The sequence below is a fragment of the Pelophylax lessonae genome (assembly GCF_965119305.1).
Source record: "Pelophylax lessonae genome assembly, chromosome: 2".
NCBI lineage: Eukaryota > Metazoa > Chordata > Amphibia > Anura > Ranidae > Pelophylax > Pelophylax lessonae.
The window spans coordinates 510,051,683-510,076,437 of NC_138769.1; the positions used below are offsets into that span (position 1 = coordinate 510,051,683).

The window sequence follows — 24,755 nt, forward strand, 5'->3', positions numbered from 1 at the left end:
CCGCCTTCGAGGGGATACCATTTGCACAGTTTCACACGCGATCTCTCCAAGCGGAGATCCTGGCCAGGTGGGACAGACTACCTCAGTCCATGGACCTGAGAGTGTCCCTGAGTCATCAAACCAGAATGGATCTCTGTGGTGGCTTCAGTCCCCGGCGGTGTCGGACGGAAAATCCTTCCGGCCAATTCTGTGGACGGTAATATCCACGGATGCCAGCCTGTCGGGCTGGGGTGGCGTTCTGGGCAACCTGTCTGCCCAGGGCACTTGGTCGGAGGAGGAATCCTCCCTTCCAATAAACATATTGGAATTGAGCGATCAGGCTGTGCTTGATCCATTGGTCGGATCGTCTTTGGGGCCGCCCTGTACGGGTGCAGACGGACAATGCCACTGCGGTGGCGTACATCAACCACCAAGGGGGCACCAGGAGTGCCCGGGCGACCCAGGAAGTGACCAGTATTCTGTCTTGGGCCGAGTCTCATGTCCCAGCGATATCAGCAGTGCACATTCCGGGTGTGGAGAATTGGCAGGCAGATTATCTGAACCGCCAGACCCTGGACCTGGGGGAATAGTCCCTGCACCCGGAGGTATTTAAATGCTGTGCGCGAAGTGGGGATCCCCGGATGTGGATCTGTTTGTGTCTCGGCTAAACCACAAGGTGGAAAGGTTCGTGGCAAGAACGCGCGATCCTCTGGCAGACGCCTTGGACGCGTTGGTGGTGCCTTGGCATCAGTTTCGTCTGATTTATGCCTTTCCTCCGATTCAGTTGTTGTCCAGGTTCCTTCGCAGGTTGGCCTCGGAACCAACATTGGTGATTCTGGTGGCGCCAGACTGGCCACGCCGGTCCTGGTATGCGGACATCGTTCACCTGGCCGTAGAGCCTCCGTGGCGGCTGCCAATGCGAGAAGATCTTCTGTCTCAGGGACCGATCTTTCATCCTGCTTTACAGTCACTGGCTTTAACGGCATGGCTGTTAAAAGCCAGGTCTTGAGAGATAGGTGTCTCTCCTCAGAGGTCATTCCTACTTTGATCAAGGCTAAAATTTATTTATAAAAATGAACGTTCAGTCATTCAACCAACAGCACCATCACCCCTAGACTGAAAGTGCAAAAAATTAGTTGAAAAACTAGTAATTGGGGCTATAGCGGTGCTGTCTACTCCCGTCCCTGGAGACAAAGAATAGCAAGACAATATTATTATAAAAAGTCGCTTTATTTCAAATTGCAAACATTAAAATGACAACTAACATATAAACATAAATACAACCCCCAACACATATCAACCAGACCATAAGTGTGGGCCTCTATAGGTCACCTTACTCACACCCAACTCCACATATAGATAAAGCTAGCCTATAGTGGTGCAGGGTACGGGTTACCAATGCATTTCGCCTCAAATGGCTTCTTCAGGGCAAAATAGGTGCCAGAGACTCGTTGAGGTTCATGGGGCTGTTAGTACTGATATGCAAAAAACATACAAAAGAAGAAAATCAATATATTATAGATAATGTACTTTTTGTCTTGCATTTACAAAATCTTTTTGCAATACATGCATCTATCAAATCAATCGTAAATATGATTTCTATTATGTAAAGGATAATTCCACATGTTTATATATCCAAGCATTCACCCAGAATTTACAAAAATATATATAAATACTCACAAATCAACTCAAAGTGTTGTCACATAGATACAAACGGTTGTAGATTGAATCATCCACAGATGGAGTCCAAATATCTCAGAAGGACTTAATGTATGTTACCAGAATTATAGTAAGTTTAAATCCATGGCTGCCCAAAACAGCAAGGGGAAATATAGAGAGATGGCCGGGGTTAGTTAGGTCAAAATGAATTGATCCACAAAAAAGGGCAGAACCCCAATCCTTCTGAGGACAGCAATGTCACTGGAAGGTCCCTGCAAGTTTGAAAAAAGAGAACATTGAGTGCAATACTGCTATTGGCCACATGGTGCCAGCAGAGGCTGCTCGTTTAATATTATGTAAAAAAGGGTATAGCCTACCAGTTCAGACTATCATAGGGTAATGGGATTACTAGTGTGGATAGGAATGTCCCATGTAGCAAGTCATTCCAGCCAGTCCAATAACCAACGACACATAAGAGTTCTATAAGGAGATAATGTTAGGGAAGCATGTTAGTTAAACGTGCCCATTCTCACCTCCGAATAATCCATTCAGGAGGGCAGAGAAAGCCCTACATATATGTACTCACTTTAAAGCCCGTCTGGTCCGCTTGCACAGCAATCTCGCTGTGCTCACAGATCCTCAGGCTATTTGAATGACTGGGTTTGGCGCCAAAACGGCAGCCGCCACCAGCCTTCTCTCATTTCCCCCTGATTGCTGACATCTCCGGCCAGAAGCCAGGAGAACGTCAGACAAGAGGATGCTGCCGCGCATGCGCGAAAGAGCCGCACATGCGCAGTAATGGCGGGACGTGCGATATGCCATCCACTCCATAAAAGCTCCCCGTTGGTGAGAGGGAGGGAGAGTGAAGGGAAAGAGCAATCGCCACGTCCCACCACAAGATGCATGGGAGTACTGTCGGCCGACTGAGATGCCCCAATAGGGGCTAAATCACCCAAATTGATTTACATCTCAGTATTCACTAAGACGGAAGTACCTGCTAATAATGCCCGGGGACATACATCATTGGTCTCCAGCGGTCCCTTGTGGTCAGATAAAGCTATAGCATGCATAAAAGGGCACAGATACTTCCTTATCAAGTCATCAATAGACTATATATTTTAGATAAAGATGGAAATCCTAAAATTAGGCTTGATACCGAGTTTATGGCCCAGGTGACTGGACAGAAAGTCCCATTTTATCTTACACCCTCAAAATTTAGGCAGTCAGAGATTTTCCTTATTTGGGTTAATATATAAATAAATCATTAATTCTGAGAGCATATAATAAAAATAAAAAATGAATAGCAGACAGCTTCAGACGCATATATCACTGTCTACATATTATATCTCTAAGATAGCTTACAGCATAATTTTTGTCAAAAGTCCCTTGGATGTGTGACCAAACATTGACTCGTGATAACAAAGTATCCTCAGAGGTCATTCCTACTTTGATCAAGGCTAAAATTTATTTACCGTACATGGAAAGCTTATTTTGTCTGATGTGAGTCCAGGGGTTTCTCTCCTCGTTCCTACTCAGTGGCGAGGGTGTTGGCTTCCCTGCAGACTGGTGTGGACCAGCGCCTTGCGTTGGCCACGATTAAGGGCCAGGTATCTGCACTGGCTGTTCTTTTTCAGCGCCCTGTGGCGTCTTAATTCCTTGATTCGCACCTTTATTCAAGGTGTGCGTCACTTGGCCCCTCCCAGAAGGGAGCCCTTACCTCCATGGGACTTGAACTTGGTTCTGTCCGTGTTACAACGTTCCCCGTTTGAAAACATAAGGGAAATCTCGTTACCTCTGCTGTCTAAAAAGGTTGCCTTTCTGGTGGCGATCACTTCGGCTCGCACAGTGTCGGAGTTGGCGGCGTTGTCTTGCCGTTCCCCTTACCTGGTGGTTCATAGGGATAAGGTGGTCTTGCGACCTAATCCGTCCTTTCTGCCAAAGGTGGTTTCGGATTTTCACCTCAATGAGGACATTTGTTTTACCTTTGCTTTGTGCGAACCCTAACCATCCAAAAGAGGTTGCCTTGTATTCTCTGGATGTTGTCAGGGTGATCAGGGTTTACCTGTCGTCGACTGAATCCTTTCAGAAATCGGATTCTCTTTGTACTTCCTGAGGGACCTCGGAAGGGTATGGCTGCGTCTGCGGCAACCATTGCCAAATGGATCAGACAGACCATTGTACAGGCCTATTCGTTGCGGGAACGGGTTCCTCCCTTCCCTGTCAAGGCGCATTCTACCAGGCCGGTGAGTGCGTCCTGGGCCTTCCGGCATCAGGCTTCGGTGGCACAGGTGTGCAAGGCTGCGACTTGGTCGTCGGTGCACACCTTTTCCAAATTCTATAAAATTGATGTTCTGGCGTCAGCTGATGCCTCCTTTGGCCGCAAAGTTCTCTGTGCAGCAGTGTCATAGGGGACTCTGGTTTGTACGGGTCCCTGGCTGTTGGGGTTGTTTATCCCCTTGGTTATTTGTTTTCCTGGGTTGTTGCTCATGTTGAGCCCTTTTTTGTTACCCAGAAGGTTACCTTTCTGTGCATGTAAGGTTCCTTTCTCTGATGAGGGTACTGCGTTGCTTTTCTGGCGGTTGCGTTGCCCACCCCTCATGTCTACACTGCTTTGGGACATCCCCATTAGTGAAGACTGTGTGAATGGGCGGCGACTGTCGGAGGACTCAGAGAAAGGAATTTTACGGTAAGATTTTACAAAAATTCCGTTTTTTTCCTATCTTTATTTTGTTCCTGTTAGAATCTACAATCTATTGCCGGACTGGGCGACGGACTGGATGATCTAGATCCAGAGGGTCTTCTCCCCCCCCCCCCCCATCTGGCCAGCGAGCGTGTGCAGACCACAGCTCTGCACTAGGTCAGCCATGACATAGCCCCACTGGACGGGGGTTGGCCTGTGAATTATATGTCTCGCGAAGGACGCGTAAGACCGAGTCGCATCATTTTTCCTTGCTGACAGCACCCACATTACGATGGAGCAGTGCCCACCCTGTTCCTGGTATGGTAAGTAGCTGTCCCCTCCTCTACTCCTAGATGGTTTTGGGGTGGACAAGAGCCCCTCCCTGGGACAGTGGAACCCCCAGGTTCCCCTCCTCCCCCACCCACCAGCCCCTCTAAAATTTTCGTGGTCACTGTGGGTCTTTTCGGTCTGGCTACGAAATAGAGTTCGGTCTTTTCCTCCGGAAAGGTTCTTCCCTTCCAACCTGCACTTGTCCCCCGATCACGTACGGGTTTCTTTGGGGTAGTGCAAAACTTGTGCCTTTAAGGGCTGGTTTTGGAACGTTTTCAGGGGTTTTTACTCAAACCTCTTTACAGTTCCCAGGAAGGAAGGCAAGGTACATCTAATTCTTGACCTCAAGACGCTAAACTGCTGGTGTGAGTACAGAAGTTCTGCGTGAAGTCTATTTACATGGTAGTGGCTTCCCTACATCAGGGGGATTTCCTCTCGCTTTGATCAACATCAAGGACTCCTACCTGCACATTCTAATATGTGCCATTCACCAACGCTTCCTGCATTTTGCCGTGGGCGAGGAGCATTATTGGTTTGTGGCGTGGGCCTTTTGGTCTCGGCCCTGCTCCTCGAGCCAGCACATTGGATGGGAACACATAGGTGTTTGTTCATGCAAAGAATTCTGTTGCAAAGAATTCTGTAGTACTGTACTAAAAACAATTTAAAGCACTTTAAATGAGAATACTAGTGCTACAATATGCAATCACTGATACTGGTTTAATTGGATCAGATCTCGCAGTGTGGAGGACTTGTATAAGGAAAGCTGGTCTACATCCCGCCTCCTTGTTTGCTTTGCAGACTTTAGAGATGGACCTTTCTGGTGATTTTCTTTGCTTTGATTCACCTCATGTCTAATGTTTGCTTTGCAGACAAATCTTTGAGTGGCGTTTCACTGATTTTGATGCATCAGGGGATCAAGGAAGTCATGGGCAGCTTCAGGTCTCCAGGTTAGGCAGTTTTTCAGCAAGCTTTTACTTTCCGGCCTTGTTCTATGTTAAGACTCTAAATGGTGTCCGGAGTTTGGTCTTTTAATCTATCAGACTTTCTTGTTTGCTCCTAATGCCAACCATAGATGGTCCCTGCTAAACCGGCTGAGATTCAAATCATTTATGGTTAGGTTGATTGTGGCCAAATCGACAACCAGCATGTTGGATTTTTACATGCGGTTATTGCCAGAGGCTATAGCTGCTAGCAATAATCACTGCCTTCTCCCGGCAGGGATGGCTCTCTGCGTTCTTCTGCCTGGACACACTAGCTCTGTGGGAGGGATTCCTCCATCAACACTAGCTGTGTTAATGGGGTAATTGCATCATCTCTGGCCTGCATTAAGAGCAGAGGTCTGCCTGCTTTTTCTTGCATTCCTTTGTATGGGGTTTCCCATGTACCTAGTATTTTGATCATGCGTGCTTGATGGAGATCGCGCTTTGGTTCCCTGGGTAGCTTTGTGAGCCACCCATACGTTCCTAGAGGTGATTATCGGACATGGGTCATGTGCAGGGTTTTCCTCCGTAAAGCCTAGTACACGCGGGCCAAATGTCAGGCAGCAAGCCGCATGCATGCTGGGAAAACCAGCTGCCTACCAGCTCCTGATAAGTGCTCCCAGCCAAGCCCACCCCCCATTCAGAACACAATAGCTCAGCAGGGGAAATCACTGTACTAACATAGGAGTATTAGTACAGCAGCTCCAACTGGACCAGTCAGCTTTTTTTTTTTTTTTTCGTTCTAACACCCTGGGTTGAGCGGAAAAAAAACGAATGGTGTGTACTAGGCTTCAGTCGTCTTCTGAGAATTAGGTGAGTTGACACGTAAAGCCTTTTTCCTATTAGACTTTTTTGGTCTTATCCTGGAAATTCCATCTTACGGTTTTCTGTTCGGTTCCATTTCTTCCTGTGGGGTGCTTGTTGACCGTGAGTCAGTTTGTGTTGCAGGTTGACCTGCTTTACTTTTCTGGTCTGATCAGTGTTTTTTTTTTTTTTTCCATGTCAAGACATTCCTCACTGGTTTAGTGACCTTTCTTTTAGTCCTCTAACATCAGGTGCAGTTACCCATCTCTTTATGTATTATCCTGCTGGCTTACGATTGTTTCAGTGTTCTATCTTCCTATTGGCAGTAGTATAACCTGACAGTTAATTACCTCCTCTGTTCCTCAAGACTCCATAAGGGCTTTACATTAAGTACAATAATCCAATTTTTATTTATTGGCTTCTTTCCAGGTGGAGGTTAAAGCAGTTCCTGTTTCTCAAAAAAAGACCTCTCTTCAACAAGAGCAGGTGAAAAAACTTCCTCGTATCCCAGGCAGCCCATCAACCTCTGCATCTTTAGGCTCAGATATGACCTTTGGTGGCCTTCCTTCACCTAAACTTGATGCTTCCTATGAACCAATGATTGTAAAAGAAGCCCGTTACATTGCCATTACCATGATGAAGGTGAGCAACTTTCCTGTTCCTTTCTTTATGTGCATAAGTAATCCATATAAAAAAAAAAAAAAAAATAATAAAATAAAATATATATAATCTTAGAGAGATAGAGGTAAATGTAAACATTGGGTGGTTAAGCTGGAATATACCCTTGGTGGTGTACCTAATGATAGATCTGAACTTTGGGCAACAAAGGCAGTATTTATTTACTACCACATTTTGTTTTTCACTAGCAGGAAGGACATTGTTGGCACTCAGTCAGCGGGACCTGTTCTTAAAGCAGAACTAAACCGTTAGGGAGCTCTTTCCATAATATGCAAGTTTGTACGCCATATTTGCCCATTATGGAACGCTAAAAACTCCCTCCTTTGATGCAATGTCCACAATCTCCCTCGTTGCTTCATTGCCATCACCTACATATTTGCTGCTCTTCTTCCCTCATCAGTCATCACCCAAGTTGATTGGCCAACCAAAATGATGTAAGACATGACAAAGATGTACAATAGAACATTGCTGGCAGACCGAAAAGGAGCTTTTATTGCAGAAGACACTTCTGCAATAAAAGCCTATTCCAACCCCCCCCCCCCCAATAGGTTGTGCTAAACTGTTTCTCCAAATGCTCACGTACATTGTTATCGGTGATTTTTAATCATACATTGCATTTTAGCTATTAGCACACTCCTATCCTTCTGAATGATCTTGAAGTTTGCGAATTTAATTTTTGAAAAATCCCATGCATTTTCCTTCCTGTGACATGTGTTCCCTGTGAATTTGCACTGCTTGTGCCCACATTTCACAAAGCCTACCTTTTGAACTAAGAGGAAAAGTTTCAGGAGGCGGAGTTGGTAGAGGAATCTCTGCTTGCAGGCAGCAGGGTACCATGGTCTATGTAGTTCCTATAAAATAAAAATAAACCAAAGGAGTAAGCAGAGAAGATGCCGCAAATCGTGCAGGAAATCCAGAAGGTTGTTGAAAGAGATGACAGGCATCTCTCACAACATGAAAGGAGATTTTTCAAGTAAGCTTATATTAGATTGTCAAAAATAGCTACTGTTTGTATTGCTATTACAATTCTAATGTTATAAAATTGCAGCGTGTGCTGTGATTAAAGCTATCCTTTTAATGTCATTTTTGTATTCTCTAGACATGTTCAGTACACACAAGGCATTTGAAGTAGCGAAGTAAAAAATTTAAGTCGATTGCCAGTCAGACAAATTTCTTAACTTATCTTGAAAATCTGCTCTGTGGGATCCCTGGTACCCCTGATAAGCAATTTACATTTCTGGAAGATTATAATTATGTTGGAAACTTGTGTTCTGCTTATTTTCATTTGTAGGCGTATGAAAACTACTCATTTGAAGAACTTCGTTTCGCCTCGCCTATGCCTAAACGGTATGTTTTGGGAGTTTTATTGAAACTTTTACTTTTAACTGTTGTGGTCATTTATGTGTACACATAATTTACTTTTAGTAACATAAGGAATTCTGCTCTTTAACAGGCAGGAACGTATACTGAATTACCTCACTAATCCACATCACAACCAGTATTGCCAAATTTTAAACAACCTGTAATATGAGATGGATATTAAAAAATGTATCTAAACCAAAGCACAGCATTTCATAGTATTGCCGCTTACCAGTTTTTTTTTTTTTCTTTATTTTCACCTGGTAATCCTGCCATTACTCCCTTTCTCAGGGCGACAACAGGACTGAGCAGTGCTGTCTGCCTAGGACAGGGAGTGTGTTAGGACCAAAAAATGCAGTGTAAAGACTACATAACACCTTTCTCTCTTCTCAACATAGGGAGTTGTTTGTGGTCCACATAGATAGCAAAGAACAATGCCATCTGATAACAGTCCAGAGGTAGAGAGTAGTCAGGGAGCCTTGAAGGGACGACGTGATCATCTCCTGGATGGGAAAGCACTGCTCAGCAATCTCTGCTGTTCACATCTGGGTGTTAACAACAATTAAAAGGCAGGTTCCTCAGCAGTCGTCTTCTGGACCAAAGGGAATGATCACTCCATCCCAACATTAAAGGTGTGCTCAACCACCTAGGAGATGACCCCTGGCCTCTCCCAAAAAAGGCCATCTCCCTCTGTACCATTCTGCTTTTGTCAGTGTATTTTTAATGGTATGGTTCTTAAAGCCCAGGTCTTCAAGGAGAGGTGTATATCCGACTGAAGGCTTGGGGTATAATCTGATTTTTTTAGGTGTGACTAAGGATACCAAAAATACATTCATTATTTAGAATTTTTATCTTTACAGGCCAAGTGAGAACATGTTGATACGGGTCAACAATGATGGCACCTACTGTGCAAACTGGACCCCTGGAGCAGTTGGCCTTTATACCATACATGTTACCATAGATGGAATAGAAATTGGTATGTGGTTTTTATATTTTTTTATTCTTTGTTTTCTTATGTTTTTTTTGGGGGGGAGGGGGGGGGGGTGTTTGAGCTGCATATTACTGCAGAATCAGCATCAGGGGACGTAAACCTTAATAATTCCGATTTTTGAGTGCACAGATGTCAAATTAAAAAAAAAAAAAAAAAAGACAAACTAGGTATTGACTGGACTGCATACTCATTTTTTTTTTTTTTTTTAACAAATATTATTTTCTCTGTCACTCATTGACAGACGCAGTCCTCTTGATTAATATCAAATTGGGTTATACTGCCCTCTACAGGAGTAGGACACTAGGCAGAAGGAGAACGTTCTGGCCACACCTTAGGGGCAGTCCCAGAGGGTATATCCTCTCTCTCTCTGCTACAGGATGTTAGTTTTTTTCTGTCTAGCCAGGAGTAAGGACTTTAGTTCCTTGCGCTTTGGTCCTGGCAAGATTTTTTTAGAAAAAAATTTTTTTAGGCAGCTTTTTTCTCCAGTTGTTCCTGTGAGATCTTCAGGCAATTATGCTGGAGCTGGGCGACGGGCTGGATGTTAAGATCCAGTGGTCACCCCAGTCAGCCTACGAGCGCGTGCAGGCCCTAGCTCCGCGCTAGGTCGGCCGCGACATAGTCCCACTGGACGGGGACTGGCCCTGCGAGTTAAACGTCTCGCCGGGACGCCGACGACCAGTTGGAAACTGAGTCGCGGCGCCTGTATTGGTCAACAGCCCCCCCCCCACTTCGGTGGAGAGGGGTTCTGTTAGGAGGGGGTGCCCGCCGGTTCCGGTATGGTGAGTAGTATGTTCCCCCTCTCCCCTGTCGGGTTTTGGGAATAGACACGGGCCCCCCTGTGGATGGTAGGACCCTTTTTGATCCTGGGTCCCTCCTCTATCCTATAGCATGTGTCACAGATCTCCCTCTTGAGTGTGATTTGGTGAATAAGAACCAGGAGGCTTGGTTTGGGAGCTGACTATCGGAAGTCACTGTATGAGTGGGCACTGTAAAGGGACCATGACTGAAGTCAGGGGCTGACATTACTGTTTAGGATGGCCATGTAAGAGGGTGATATGATCCTACCTTTCTACATAAGGTTGCAGTTGCCTGGACTACCGCCATCCGCTGCCGCCATCCTCCCGCAGGCCGCACAGGCCAATGCCTGCCTTCCGCAGGTCCCACGGTGTAGCAGGCCGCTGCCATCTTTCCACAGGGGCCGCCGCAGGTCGCGCGGGGCCTCGTGTCTCCGGCATGGGGATTTGGGCATTTTGGATTGGGGCATTTTGGAGATGACCAGCTACCTCGAGGAGTGGCAGGGGAAGCGCCGGAAGGCGTGTAAAGGGGCGGAGCCGCCTCCTTTACCCGGGAAAATGATCCAAAAGACTTCCTGTCTGTAAAGGACAGCGCTGAGAGCAGTTTGGTAGAAGCTTCTGTGCATCAGGTGGTGAGCCCTTGGGGTCTCTCTCTCTCTCTGTGGGGGTCCGAAGCAGGTAACACTGAGGGGCGCTGTTGCGCTGGGGGATTACAAAAAAAAAAAGTTTTTTTCTTTGCAATTTTTTTTTTGTTTGCTGGCAAGTGTCTTGGATTAATCATGGACCCTGCCACACATGTATCCCCACCTGATCCCCTCGAGGTGGCCGCAGGACCCTCCAGTGCCCCACTTATGATTGATGCATTATCAGCAGTTTTGGAGTCTTTGGTATCCTGTGTGGAGGTGGCCTGTCAGGGACGGGGGGCAAGAAAGCGACCCCCGCCTACCCCTATTTCATCTGACACTTCAGATACGGATTCTGAGCTTGTCACTGCAGCTGCAGGTCCCTCTTCTGGGGCTGCTGTCTCGGGTACGGTCTCCTCAGACAGTGAGGAGGACGTTTCTGCCTCCGCCATAGCACAAGAAGAAGCGTTGGTGGACGCACTAGTTGTGTCTGTCCGGGAAACCTTAAGTCTTGAGGTTACACCAGCAGAGGTAGCTGATACTGAAATTCCTTTTGGTACTAGCAAGCCTACCAAAATGGCGAAGGTTTTTCCCTTGCCCAAATGATTTGGTAATCTTATTAAAGAAGAATTGGGTCGTCTGAAACGAACCCGTGCTATTTCCAAACGCATTGCTAGGCGCTATCCGTTTCAGGAATCCCTCCTTAAAAAATGGACGGTACCACCAGTGGTGGACTCACCGATTTCCAGACTAAATAAAGCCACTGTTATCCCGTTGGAGGACGCTCCGTCCTTTAGGGATCCGGTGGATCGTAAAGTGGAAGCGAAATCCCGCTCCATTTTTTTCCCTGATAGGGTCAACCTTTAGGCCAGTGGTTGCCATTGGTTTAGTTTCACAAACATTGACAGAATGGACCAAATTGTTACGCCGTGACCTAAAAGGGAGAAGTATCCCCCCGGCAGTATCCGATTTGATTTGATGGAGCAGATTATACAAGGACTACAGTTCATCTGTGACGCCGCCCTGGACGCCACTCCCTTGTTAGGGCGTGCATCGGTTTCAGCAGTGGTCCTCAGACGCGTGTTGTGGTTAAAGTGCTGGTCGGCGGATCAAGGTTCCAAAAAAGCTTTGGCTAATCTCCCTTTTCAAGGGGATCGCCTGTTTGGGGCCACCTTGGATGAGATTATAAAGGATCTCACTGGGGGCAAGAGCACTTTTTTGCCACAGACTGCTAAGGGTAAAGGACCTCGTAACAGGCAAGGACCTTCCTTTTCCGCTCATAAAAAGTTTGTTCGTTCCGCTGGGGTGGGCGATAAGGGGAAGCCCTCCAAAGCCCCTTCAGGGGGTTTCAAAGGGCGCTGGTCGGGTAAACAAAAGTCCGGCTCAGCCAAACCTGAAGATAAGACCAATACAGCCTGAAGGTGCGCCCCCACCCATCTCTGGGGTGGGGGGACGTCTTCACCGCTTTCCGGATCCATGGCTTTCCAGAATCCCGGACAAAGGGGTTCGCGAGGTCATATGGTCGGGATACAAGATTGAGTTTCGATCACTTCTACCGGTGCGATTCTTCCCTTCCAACATTCGACTATCCCCGGATCGCTTAAAAGCTTTGCTGGGGGCAGTAATGGACTTGATGCAACAAGGAGTGGTAGTTCCCTTTCCTTGAGCAGAACGTTTTCAGGGGTTCTATTCGAACCTATTCACAATACCCAGAAAGGAGGGCAAGGTGCGTCCAATTTTGGACTTAAGAGCACTCAATCATTTTGTCCGGGTACAAGAATTCAAGATGGAGTCCATCTGAACAGGGGTGGCCTCCCTGCATCAGGGGGATTTCCTGGCGTCCAGAGACAGCAAGGATGCTTAATTTCAGATCCCCCATCTTCGCAGGACATCAGCGTTTTCTTCACTTTTCCCAAAGATCATTCCTAGTTCCCACCAGGAGATTGAACTATCTGGGCCTAACTTTGGAGACATCCTTGGCAAGGGTGTGTCTCCTTACGGAGAAGCTCCGGAAGATTCAGTGAAGGATTCGGATGTTGCTGTCTGTCAACTGGCCTTCCCTTCGGACTTGCATGAGGATCCTGGGACTGATGGTGGCCTCCTTAGAGGCAGTACCGTATGCCCAGTCTCATACCCGAATTCTCCAAAAGGAGATTCTTTTCAAATGGAATCGGAATCCCGATTCTCTGAACAATCGGATCCGCTTGAGCGAGCGGACCAGGGAGTCTCTGGTCTGGTGGCTTCGGTCTCTGATGCTCAGCCAGGGGAAGTCATTTCTTCCGATAGAATCCAGGTTACCGATAAATGTATTGGAACTAAGAGCGATCAGACTTTGTCTGATTTACTGGACCGAGCAGCTCCAGGGCAGCCCGGTTCGGATCCAGTCGGACAATGCCACGGCCGTGGCTTATGTCAATCACCAAGGGGGCACCTAGAGTGTCCTGGCGGCCATCGAATTGGCCAGCATTCTTCGTTGGGCGGAACGGTTTGTTCCGGCTCTCTCCGCAGTATTCACTCCGGGGGTGGAAAATCGGCAGGCAGATTATCTCAGCCGTCAGATTCTGGATCAAGGGGAATGGCCTCTTCATCCAGAGGTATTTCACCAGCTGTGCCTTCATTGGGGCACCCCGGAGGTGGATCTGTTGGCAGCTCGGCTCAACAGGAAGGTGCGGAGGTTTGTAGCCCACTCCCGAGATCCTCGAGCGGACGCAGCAGACTCGCTGGTCGCCCCGTGGGGACAGTATCAGCTACTGTATGTCTTCCCTCCTCTCAAGTTGCTGCCGAAACTTCTTCGCAGGATGGAGGTGGAGGGAATTCCAGTTATCCTGGTAGCTCCGGACTGGCCTCGTCGACCCGGGTACGCCGACCTTGGTCAGGCTGGTCGCGGACGCTCCTTGGAGACTTCCTCTCAGGGAGGATTTGCGGTCTCAGGGACCGATCTTCCATCCTGCTTTACAATCGCTGGCTTTAACGGCCTGGCTATTGAGACCCAGGTGCTGAAGGACAAGGGGTTGTCAACTTCAGTTATTCCTACTTTAATTAAAGCAAGGAAAGCGACTTCCAGAAAAGTCTATCATCGCACATGGAAGTCTTATATTGCGTGGTGTGAATCCCTTGGATTTCCTCCACGTGCCTATTCGGTGACCCGAATCTTGGCTTTTCTGCAACAGGGGGTTGAGCAGAAACTGGCCTTGAGTATTGTCAAGGGTCAGGTTTCAGCGTTAGCAATTTTCTTTCAGAAACCTTTGGCTACCCATTCCTTGGTGCGGAATTTCATCCAGGGGGTGCGGCACCTGGCTCCGCCAGTGCGCGCGCCCTTACCGCCCTGGGATCTTAATTTGGTGATGTCGGTTCTTCAGAAACCTCCCTTTGAAAATATCAGGGAGATTCCCTTGCTTACGTTATCCCAGAAGGTGGCCTTCTTGGTGGCCATTACTTCTGCACGCAGGGTGTCAGAACTGGCCACATTATCCTGTCGTTCCCCATATCTGGTGGTTCATAGGGATAAGGTGGTTCTTCGTCCGAATCCATCCTTCCTTCCTAAGGTGGTTTCAGAGTTTCATCTGAATGAAGATATTGTGCTACCTTCCTTGTGTTCTAAGCCCAGTCATCCTCGGGAGTTTGCGTTACATTCCTTGGATGTGGTTCGGGCAATCAGGGTATACTTGAAAACTACGGACTCGTTTCGTAAAACGGATTAACTTTTTGTGATCACGGATGGCCCCAAATAGGGGTTGCCTGCATCTGCCGCGACTATCTCCAGATGAATCAGACAGACGGTGGTACAGGCTTATTCTATTAAGGGTCGGAATCCTCCGTTCCCTGTTAAGGCGCACTCCACTCTGGCGCTTAGTGCTTCCTGGGCCTTCCGCCATCAGGCGTCAGTGGTCCAGGTTTGCAAGGCGGCTACCTGGTCGTCGGTTCATACCTTTACAAAATTTTATAAAGTTGATGTGTTGGCATCGGCGGATGCCTCTTTTGGCCGCAAGGTTTTGCAGGCCGCAATTTGAGGAGACCGTTGGTCTACCTCGAGGGTTTTTTTCTGTTGGGTTTTCAGTTGTCTCATCCTTTGGTTTGATGAGCCTTTAAGACTTCTAGTCGGCACCGGTTGGGCCTTCTGGATTTAAATTTTGATTTCTGTTATCCCACCCCTCATTTGTGGCACTGCTTTGGGACGTCCCAATTTGATATTAATCAAGAGGACTGCGTCTGTCAATGAGCGACAGAGAAAAATGGATTTTTGTAAAATCTTACCGTAAAATCCTTTTCTCTTAAGCTCATTGACAGACACAGTACCCGCCCCTCTACTTTTGAGTTGGGTTGAGTTAAATTCTCTGACACTGCTTTGTGACATAACTAACATCCTGTAGCAGAGAGAGAGAGGATATACCCTCTGGGACTGCCTCTAAGGTGTGGCCAGAACGTTTTCCTTCTGCCTAGTGTCCTACTCCTGTAGAGGGCAGTATAACCCAATTTGATATTAATCCAGAGGACTGCGTCTGTCAATGAGCTTAAGAGAAAAGGATTTTACGGTAAGATTTTACAAAAATCCATTTTTACCAAAGTTTTTGTGGCCTCTAGGGCACTGTGTTTTTTAAACACTTGTCTGATATTGATATCGATAAATTACGGTTTAATAACTAAAGTTGAACTTGTCTATTTTTCTTGCATAGAATGAGGCGAGATTTCATACTTTCACTTCTTTATTGCTTCTTATGCACTTAGCCTTATGCTTCGTACACACGCAACGATTGTTGGCCGTGAATTTTCGGCCAAAGTCCGATTGGCTGATTTTCGGCTTGTTTAGTATGATGCTTCCGACTACCGACTCCGACTTTTCGGCCGAGCAAAAGCTGGTGTGCATGCTATAAAATTTATGTTAGTCGTCAACAGAACGGCCTATTTTCCGTCAGTCAGTACAGATTTCGGCAGACAAAAATCAGTTGAGCAAGACTGGGCATGCTCAGAGAAGAAAAAAACACACGGAAAGTTAACCAGCACATGACATCACTTCTGAAGTTGGTGGTTGTTGGCCGAGAAAATTCGTGTGCAGTCTAGAGCACATTTCAACCAACACAACAACACTGGACAAAAGACGGCCGATTGGTCGGCCGATAATCGTTGCGTGTGTACGAGGCATTACTTAAAAGAACTCTTGCCTGCCTGGGAACCAAGGTTTCTGGTTCACTTGCTGTAGTGATTTATCTTTATCCTTATGTAAATTCTGTTAGACCTTAAAATAGAAAATTAAAGATTGGAGTAGGGATTTAATATACAGTACCAAGACAGAACACCTAATAATTTTATTGCCTAACGTTTTCTTCATACTTGTCTCAAAGCACAGAGATTTTATGCTTTTGCTCCTCTTTGATATGACTGCACATAGAGACCACTATATCTTTGTTTCACGTGTATTTTGATAACCCCAATTCAAAAATGTATTTTCTCTATCGTCCATTGACATACGCAGCTCTCCTTGCTTCATAACCTTTGGGTTATGCGCCCTCTTCAGGAGTAGATTAGACAGTGCAAAAGCTCCAAAGCTTTTACCAGACACACCCATAGGGGCTGTCGCTAACGACATAACCCTGGGCACAGAGTGCTCACAAAGCAGTTTCTTGCTGCCTAGTGTAGGAGTAGGACCTAGGCCCCCCTGCTGGGACTTCAGTCTCAGTTTTTGTTTCTTTGAAAATGTATTTGTTTTCTCACTCGCTATTGCTAGCTAGTGTCAGGGGGATCCTCCTGGTGAACTACAAGCGACAGCCGGCTGCTATTTCGCACTGGATAACCTAGATCCTTAAAGTCTCCCAGCCTGGCCATCGAGCATGAGCAGGTTGTGGTGCCGCCTAGGCCTCGCCATGACGGAGCCCCGGGGACGAGCCTGCGAGCAGACGTCTCGCCGGGGACGCATCGACCTGGAACGCCCACGATTTGCATCGTTCCATTTTTGGCTGGCAGCACCCCCACTCAGGGTGGGAGGTGATCTGCTTCAGAGAGGAACCCACCCGGTCCATGGTATGGTGAGTGATACTACATCACCCGCGTCTTTGACGCCGACCCTGGGGGGAGATGTGGGCCCACTCCCGGGGATGGCAGGGCTGTGGCCCCTGAAAGATCCCCCAGGCCTATCTGGACAGGCCCTACCCTCCCTGCTCCCACAGGGAGGGTAGGGCTTGTCCAGAGAGGGCGCTGTCCAGGGAGGGTGCTAGACATCGGTGCCTCCCGCCATGGGGGGGACAGAAAGGTTAGTGTTGCGGTACCTTTTGTCCTGGGGGTCCCTTTGAGGTGATCTCTTCGGTGGCCTCATGTTTTTTCCTGAGCGCATGGCTGCGTTTCTCAGCGCCATTTTAGGTGTGGGCAAAGTGCTCTCCTTGCATGAGGGCAGCGGCCATTTTTCCTGAGCTTCTTATACTTCAACATTGGCCCCATTATGTGTTAGCCTGTGTGTTCACAGGCGCTGCTCGGCCTCCAGTGATGTTTTGTCCCTTCCTGTCGGACGTTTTTTCTGCAAGCTGAAGACAAAGCGCTGCTGCTCCAGGGAGTACAGGGGCCTTCTGTCTTGGTGGGCTTTCCTTGGGCACATTTTGCTCCTGCAAATCTTAAAGGGGGACTCTGGGGGCAGAGCGGTATAGTGCGGTACAGTGGTTCATCACGCGGCCGTGATTTAAATGGACCATACACCTTTTTTCTTTCAAGCTGCAAATGGAGTCCCAAAACATGAATTCCCCCTCAGACTTTACATGTGCACATGCCGGAACATCCGGATCGCCACCCCTCATGTCTGTCAGCAGTAGTAGAAACTCTGGCATCAAAGGTTGATCTGCTGATGCAACAGGTCGCCACCTTAAAACGGCCGATGGCTTCTCAGTCTTATAATTCTGAGCCTGATATGGTTGCCACGGGCAATCCCATCCCTGAGAGATCTCTGTCCTCGCAGTCGGATGGGGAAGAGGAGGTGTCCTCTCCAGGTACAGTGCAGGAATGTGCTATGGTGGAAGCACTGATTCGTTCAGTAAGGGACACATTGAAAATGGATGATGAGCCCACACGGGCAGTAAAGCGGATGACCTTTGGCTCCTGCAAATCGGGCCAGGTGTTTCCTTCTGATAAATTTCACGAAATCGTGAATGCGCAATGGCGGCGCGTTAATCACATGCTGACGGTGCCTAAGTGCTTTGCCCGCCGTTATCCCTTTGCTTACTGTCTCCAATCGTTGGACAGTGTCGCCAAAAGTGGATCATCCTGTTTCCAGGTTGAACAAACCTACCTTGGTGCCTGTGGAAGACTCCCTGGTGTTTAAAGACCCGGTGGACAGACAGGTAGAATCCCTTTCCCGCCATCTACACTTGTTGGCGGGCTCGCTACTTAAGCTGGTCTTTGCGTCTGTTCTGGTTTCGCAGATGGTTACTGAATGGTTTAAGGTACTTCGGGGTCACCTGAACCCTGAGATGGTTCCCCGACTTTGTGTGAACTTATAGACCAGATGGCCCAGGCCCAAGTCTACCTGTGTGATGTGGCAGTGGACGCTGCCCCTCTGGTGGCGAGAGTGTCCGCAGTGGGCATTGTCATCCGCCACATGGTGTGGCTGAAGAGCTGGTCGGCCGACCAAGCATCTAAGAAAGTCTTAGTGGATCTCCCTTTTCTGGGTGAACGCCTATTTGGGGAGTCCTTGGATGAAATAATCAAAGGCCTTACGGGAGGAAAGAGTACTTTACTACCTCAATCCTCACGAGGCAAGGCTCCTCGCAGTAAGCGAGAGCCCTCTTACAGCTCATAAGGGGCGCAAGGGAAAAATACACTGCTCAGGGTCTCTGGAGGGAAGTAGGCTTGGTTCGGTAAGTCCAAGCCCAGCCAGTCTGGCTCCGCGAACAAATTCTCCTCTGCATGAAGGGATGCCCTCGCCTGACTCGGGGGGGGGGGGGGGGTGGGGGGACATCTGTGTTATTTCCAAGAATCCTGGACGTCTCTCATCCAAGACAAATGGATTCACAAACTAATTCGCTCAGGGTACAAGATCGAATTTCGGTCTCGTCCAGCAGACAGGTTCTTCCCCTCAAATCTCCGGCTGTCTCCAGACTGCTTGCTGGATCTAAAGGAGGTGGTGTAGGATCCCCTTGTACAGGGAGTGATTGTGCCGGTTCCTCACATGAAGGTTTTGTGGTTTTTACTCTAACCTGTTCACGGTGCCCAGAAAGGAAGGCAAAGTTTGTCCTATCTTAGACCTCAAGTTTCTGAACCGCCTTGTGCGGGTGCAGAAGTTCCAGAAGGAATCAATTTGGTCAGTGGTAGCCTCCCTAAATCGGGGAGACTTCTTGGCCTCCGACATCAAGGCTGCGTACCTGCACATCCCTATTTTCGAGGGTCATCAGTGATATCTTCATTTCGCCGTGGTGGAGGAGCACTTTCAGTTTGTGGCACTACCCTTCGGTCTAGCCTCCGCCCCCCGGGTCTTAACAAGGTTTTGGCCCCGGTGTTGGCCCTGCTCCGCAAACGGGATTGTGATCCTCGGGTGCTTGGACGATCTCTTGTCGGGAGCAAAGTCTCCCCTACCCTTTTGGGCGACCTGTCGGTCACGATTCGGAACCTTCAAGAGTTTAGGTGCACCATAAATTTCATTAAGTCGGCGTTGACGCCGTCGGTGTGTTTGTCCTACCTGGGTATGGTTCTAGATGCTGCAAAACAAGATCAGGTTGCTGATGGCCAGTGCTCTCCTCCCTGCGGACTTGCATGCGAGTTTTGGGGCTGATGGCGTCGTCCTTCGAGGCGGTCCCCTTTGCTCAATTTCACATGAGAAATCTGCAACAGGAGATCCTTGTCAAGCGGAACAAGGATCTGCAGTCTTTAGACAAGATGATCTATTTGTGCCGGTCCACAAGGTCAAACTTGTCGTGGTGGCTTCTGTCGCCCACTCTTAGCCAGGGCAGGTCATTCCTACCAGTGTTATTGACGGTGGTCACCACAGATGCCAGCCTGTTGGGCTGGGGTGGAGTGTTAAACAACCACTGTGCTCAGGGGAGTTGGTCAATTGAGGAGTCGTCCTTACCGATGTTTTGGAGCTCAGGGCCATCAAGCTTTGTCTTTGCCATTGGACGACACGGTTGCAAGGTCTCCCGGTTCAGGTTCAATCCGACAATGCCACGGCTGTGGCTTACATCAATCATCAAGGGGGTACCAAGAGTGTCCGGGTGGCCCGGGAGGTGGCTGCCATCCTGACCTGGACTGAGGATCATGTCCCGGCTCTCTCTGCAGTTCACATTCCCAGTGTGGAGAACTGGCAGGCGGATTATCTGAGTCACCTGGTTCTGGATCAGGGGGAATGGTCCCTGCATCCAGAGATTTTTCATCTCCTGTGTGTCCGGTGGGTAACTCTGGATGTGGATCTGTTCGTGTCTCGTCTGAACAAGAAGGTAGAAAGGTTTGTGGCCAGGGTTCGAGACCCTCTGGCCGACGCTTCAGACGCATTGGTGGTTCTCTGGGATCGATATCGGCTGATATATGCCTTTCCTCCGATTCAACTATTGCTGAGGTTCCTTCGCAGACTGGCGGTGGAATCTGTGTCAGTGTATCTGGTGGCACCAGACTGGCCTTGCCGGTCTTGGTACTCAGACATGGTAAGGATGGTCGTGGAGCCGCCCCTGGCGGCTGCCTCTGAGAGAACATCTGCTGTCTCAGGGACCGATCTTCCATCCTGCTTTACGGTCGCTGGCTTTAACGGTATGGCTATTGAGGGCCAGGTGTTAAGACAGGGGTCTTTCTGTCTCTCTGATTCCTACTCCGTTGAGGACTAGGAAAGCGACTTCCTGAAAAATTGATCATCGTACTTGGAAGATGTATATTGCCTGGTGTGAATCGAACAAGTTGCACCCTCCCTTGTTCCTGCAGAAGGGGGTTGAACAAAGGTTGGCTTTGGGCACCATAAAGGGCCAAGTGTCTTTGGCCATTTATTTTCAACGCCGTTGGCGGTTAATCCTTTGATCCGCACCTTTATTCAAGGGGTGCGTCGTTTCGGTCCTCCAAGAAGAGCCCTATTACCTCCGTGGGATCTGCACTTGGTTTTGTCTGTCCTTCAACAGTCTCCTTTTGTGAATATCAGGGACGTTTCTCTGCCTCTGTTGATCCAGAAGGTGGCCTTCTTGGTGGCTATTACTTCTTCTCGCAGTGTGTCTGAACTGGCGGCGCTTTCCTGTCACTCGCCTTATCTGGTTATCCATAGAGATAAAGTGGTTCTTCGACCTAATCAGACCTTTCATCCTAAGATGGTGTCTGATTTCCATCTCAATGAAGACATTGTGTTGCCTTCACTTTGTCCTAAGCCAAAGCACCCTAAGGAGTTTGCTCTGCATTCTCTGGATGTGGTTCGGGCGATCAGGGTTTACCTGTCTGCCACAGAGTATTTTAGGAATTCTGACTTTGTCCTTACTGAGGGATCTCGTAAGGGTTCGGCTGTGTCTGCTGCGACCATATCTCGGTAGATCAAGCAGACAATTGTTCAGGCCTATTCTTTGAAGGGTCAGGCTACTCCTTTCCCTGTGACCACACTTTCTACTAGAGCGCTGAGTGCCTCTTGGGCTTTTTGCCATCAGGCATCTGTTTCTCGAGTGTATAAAGTGGTGACTTGGTCGTCCGTTTATACGTTTACAAAAGTTTATAAGGTTGATCTAATGGCATCCACGGATGCCTCCTTTTCCCGCAAAGTTTTGCAGACTGCTGTTTAACCACATCCATACCGGTGCATAGTAATATGACGCCGGCAGGATGGCTTTACCGTTCCTGGTGGCCGTCATATGACGTCCGCCCGCTCTAGCTGCTACTGCGCGCCCCCGGGGGAGCGCATCGCAGCGATCAGGGATGAGGCTCGTCCTCCCTCGGACATAACCCATCCCTGATCAAGGTAAACAGCCAATAGAAATTGGCTGTTTACCATGTGATCGGCTGTGTCAATCACAGCTGATCACATGAGCGGCTCCAGCACGAGCCGCTCGTTCTCTCTGCAATGCGCGCCCCCGGGGGCGCGCAGAGCAGCGATCGGGGACGAGGCTCGTCCCTCGGACAGAGTCGATCCCCGATCTAGGTAAAGAGCCAATGAAATTTGGCTCTTTACCATGTGACCGGCTGTGTCCAATCACAGCCGGTCACAAATGTCAACAGAGAACACGGTAACTAGCTGTCACCGTGTTCTCCTCCTCACACACTGATCCTGTGTGAGGAAGAGAGTGTGGTAACAGCTAGTTACCAAATACAGTGCACCCCAAACACACTGATTGCCCTCCCCCCCAATAAAGAGCACCTGTCACCAGCCCATCAGGTACTCTGATGACAGGTACTCGGGTACTCTGATGGGCTGATGACGGGTACTCGGGTACTCTGATGACGGGTACTCGGGTACTCTGATGACGGGTACTCGGGTACTCTGATGACGGGTACTCGGGTACTCTGATGACGGGTACTCTGATGACGGGTACTCTGATGACGGGTACTCTGATGACGGGTACTCTGATGACGGGTACTCTGATGACGGGTACTCGGGTACTCTGATGGGTACTCGGGTACTCTGATGACGGGTACTCGGGTACTCTGATGACGGGTACTCGGGTACTCTGATGACGGGTACTCGGGTACTCTGATGACCTGTCAACGGAGTACCCGAGTACCTGTCACCTACCCATCAGAGTACCAGAGTACCGGTCACCTACCCATCAGAGTACCCGAGTACCTGTCACCTACCCATCAGAGTACCCGAGTACCTTCCACCTGCTCATCAGAGTACCTGACGCCTGAAGTACCCGAGTACTTGCCGCCTGCTCATCAGTACCCATCACTACTCATCAGTACTCATCAGTACCTATCACGTATCAGTACTGATCATCAGTACCCATCAGTACAGTATCACCTATCAGTATCAGTACTACTCATCAGTACCTATCACCTGCCTGTCACCTGCCCATCGGTGTACCCGAGTACCTGCCACCTGCTCATCAGTACCAGAGTACCTGTCACCTGCCTGTCACCTGCCCAACAAAGTACCCGAGTACCTGTCACCCTTCATACAGCCACCATGTCCAAGTCCAAAAAGGTTTATATACTTCCTCCGTTTAAACCTAAATACCGGTGTTATGGAAGCAGATAGCTGCCATAACCCTGGTATTTTTTTAAACGGTGGACGGTTGGCTTTCCGATAAGGCTGGTCCCAGCGGCGGATTCGCCGTAGGATCACCCTTCCAGGATGGCGGAAGAGGTGACCCCCCTCCCGCCGCGTCCGGTCCTTTTCCCCGCTTACCAGACCCGCCGGCAGCGGGGAAAACGATCCGGTCCCGGATCCTCACAGACAGGATGTTGAGTGAGGGCAAGCTTGCCCTCACTTGACTCTATGGTCTTGGAGGACCGGAGCTACGGAAAATGTTGTTGCCTAGCAACCGGTCTAAAGGTCCTTTTTTTTTTTTTTTTTTTCCATTTTATATAATTTTTTTTTTTCTTTCTATCTTTTAGTGTACTTGTGAGATCTGAGGACTTTTTGACCCCAGATCTCACAAAAAAGAGGTCCTGTCGTGCCCTTTTCTATTACAAGTAATGTTTACATTTGTAAATAGAAATAAAAATGATCAATTTTTTTTTTTTGTTAAACGGTGTAAAAATAAAAAATAATAAATAAAATAAATAGTAAAAAAAAAAAAAAAAATGAAAGCGCCCTGTCCCCGTTAGCTCGTGCGCAGAACCGACGCATACGGAAACCCCGCCCACATATGCAAACGGTGTTCAAACCACACATGTGAGGTATCGCCGCGATCGTTAGAGCAAGGGGAATAATTTGAGCCCTAGACCTCCTCTGTAACTCAAAGATGGCAACCTGTAGAAATTTTTAAATTGTCGCCTATGGGGATTTTTAAGTACCAAAGTTTGTCGCCATTCCGTGAGCGTGCGCAATTTTGAAACCTGACATTTTGGGTATCTATTTACTCGGCGTAACATTATCTTTCACATTATGGAAAAAAATTGGGCTAACTTTACTGGTTTCTTATTTTTTAATTAAAAAAAGTGAATTTTTTCCAAAAAAAATTGCGTTTGGAAGACCGCTGCGCAAATACGGTGTGATAAAAAATATTGCAATAATCTCCATTTTAATCTCTAGGGTCTCTGCTAAAAAAAAATATATATAATGTTTGGGGGTTCTAAGCAGTGTTCTAGCAAAACTGATTTTAGCTTGTAAACACCAAATGTCAAAAATAGGCCTAGGCAAGTGGCTAGGATGCATGATGATGATGCTCCTTGGATGTTGGGCCCCTCTATATGGCTAGGCTGTGAAAAAGTCTCACACATGTGGTATTGCCATACTCAGGAGGAGTGGCAGAATGTATTTTGGGGTATCATTTTTGCTGTGTACATGCTATGTGTTAGGAATATCCTATAAATTGACAACTTTGTGTAAAAAAAAAAAGTTTTCATTTTTTTCCCACATTTTCCAAAAACCTGTGGAAAAAAATGATATGTTCAAAGGACCCATAATGCCTCATAGAATATACGTTGGAGTGTTTGCTTTCCAAAATGGGGTCATTTTGTGGATTTTTCCATTGTATTGGTGCTCTAGGGCCTTGAAAAGTGTGATAGGTAGTAAGAAAGTTTTGTGTATTTATGCTCCTAAAATGCCTTATGGTGCTACTTGGATGTGGAGTCTCTTTTTGTGGCCAGGCTGTGTAACAGTCTCACACATGTGGTATCACCATACTCAGAAGGAGTAGCAGAATGAATTCTGGGGTGTCATTTTTGCTGTGTACATGCTATGTGTTAGAAATAGCTTATAAATTGACAACGTTTTAGGAAAAAAAAGAAAAAAAAATTTTCTTCATTTTCCCTAGAATTGTGGGAAAAAATTATAACTTCAAA

The 24,755-nt window shown here is 47.9% G+C and overlaps 1 protein-coding gene across 1 annotated transcript in view; it reads left to right on the forward strand.

Moving 5' to 3' along the window:
- Positions 1-24,755, forward strand: part of MYCBP2 (MYC binding protein 2) — a 553,924-nt gene that overhangs the window by 382,385 nt on the left and 146,784 nt on the right. The window contains 3 exon segments of the mRNA XM_082246610.1: positions 6,862-7,074; positions 8,402-8,457; positions 9,330-9,445. Coding sequence (XP_082102736.1) covers positions 6,862-7,074; positions 8,402-8,457; positions 9,330-9,445 — 385 coding nt within the window.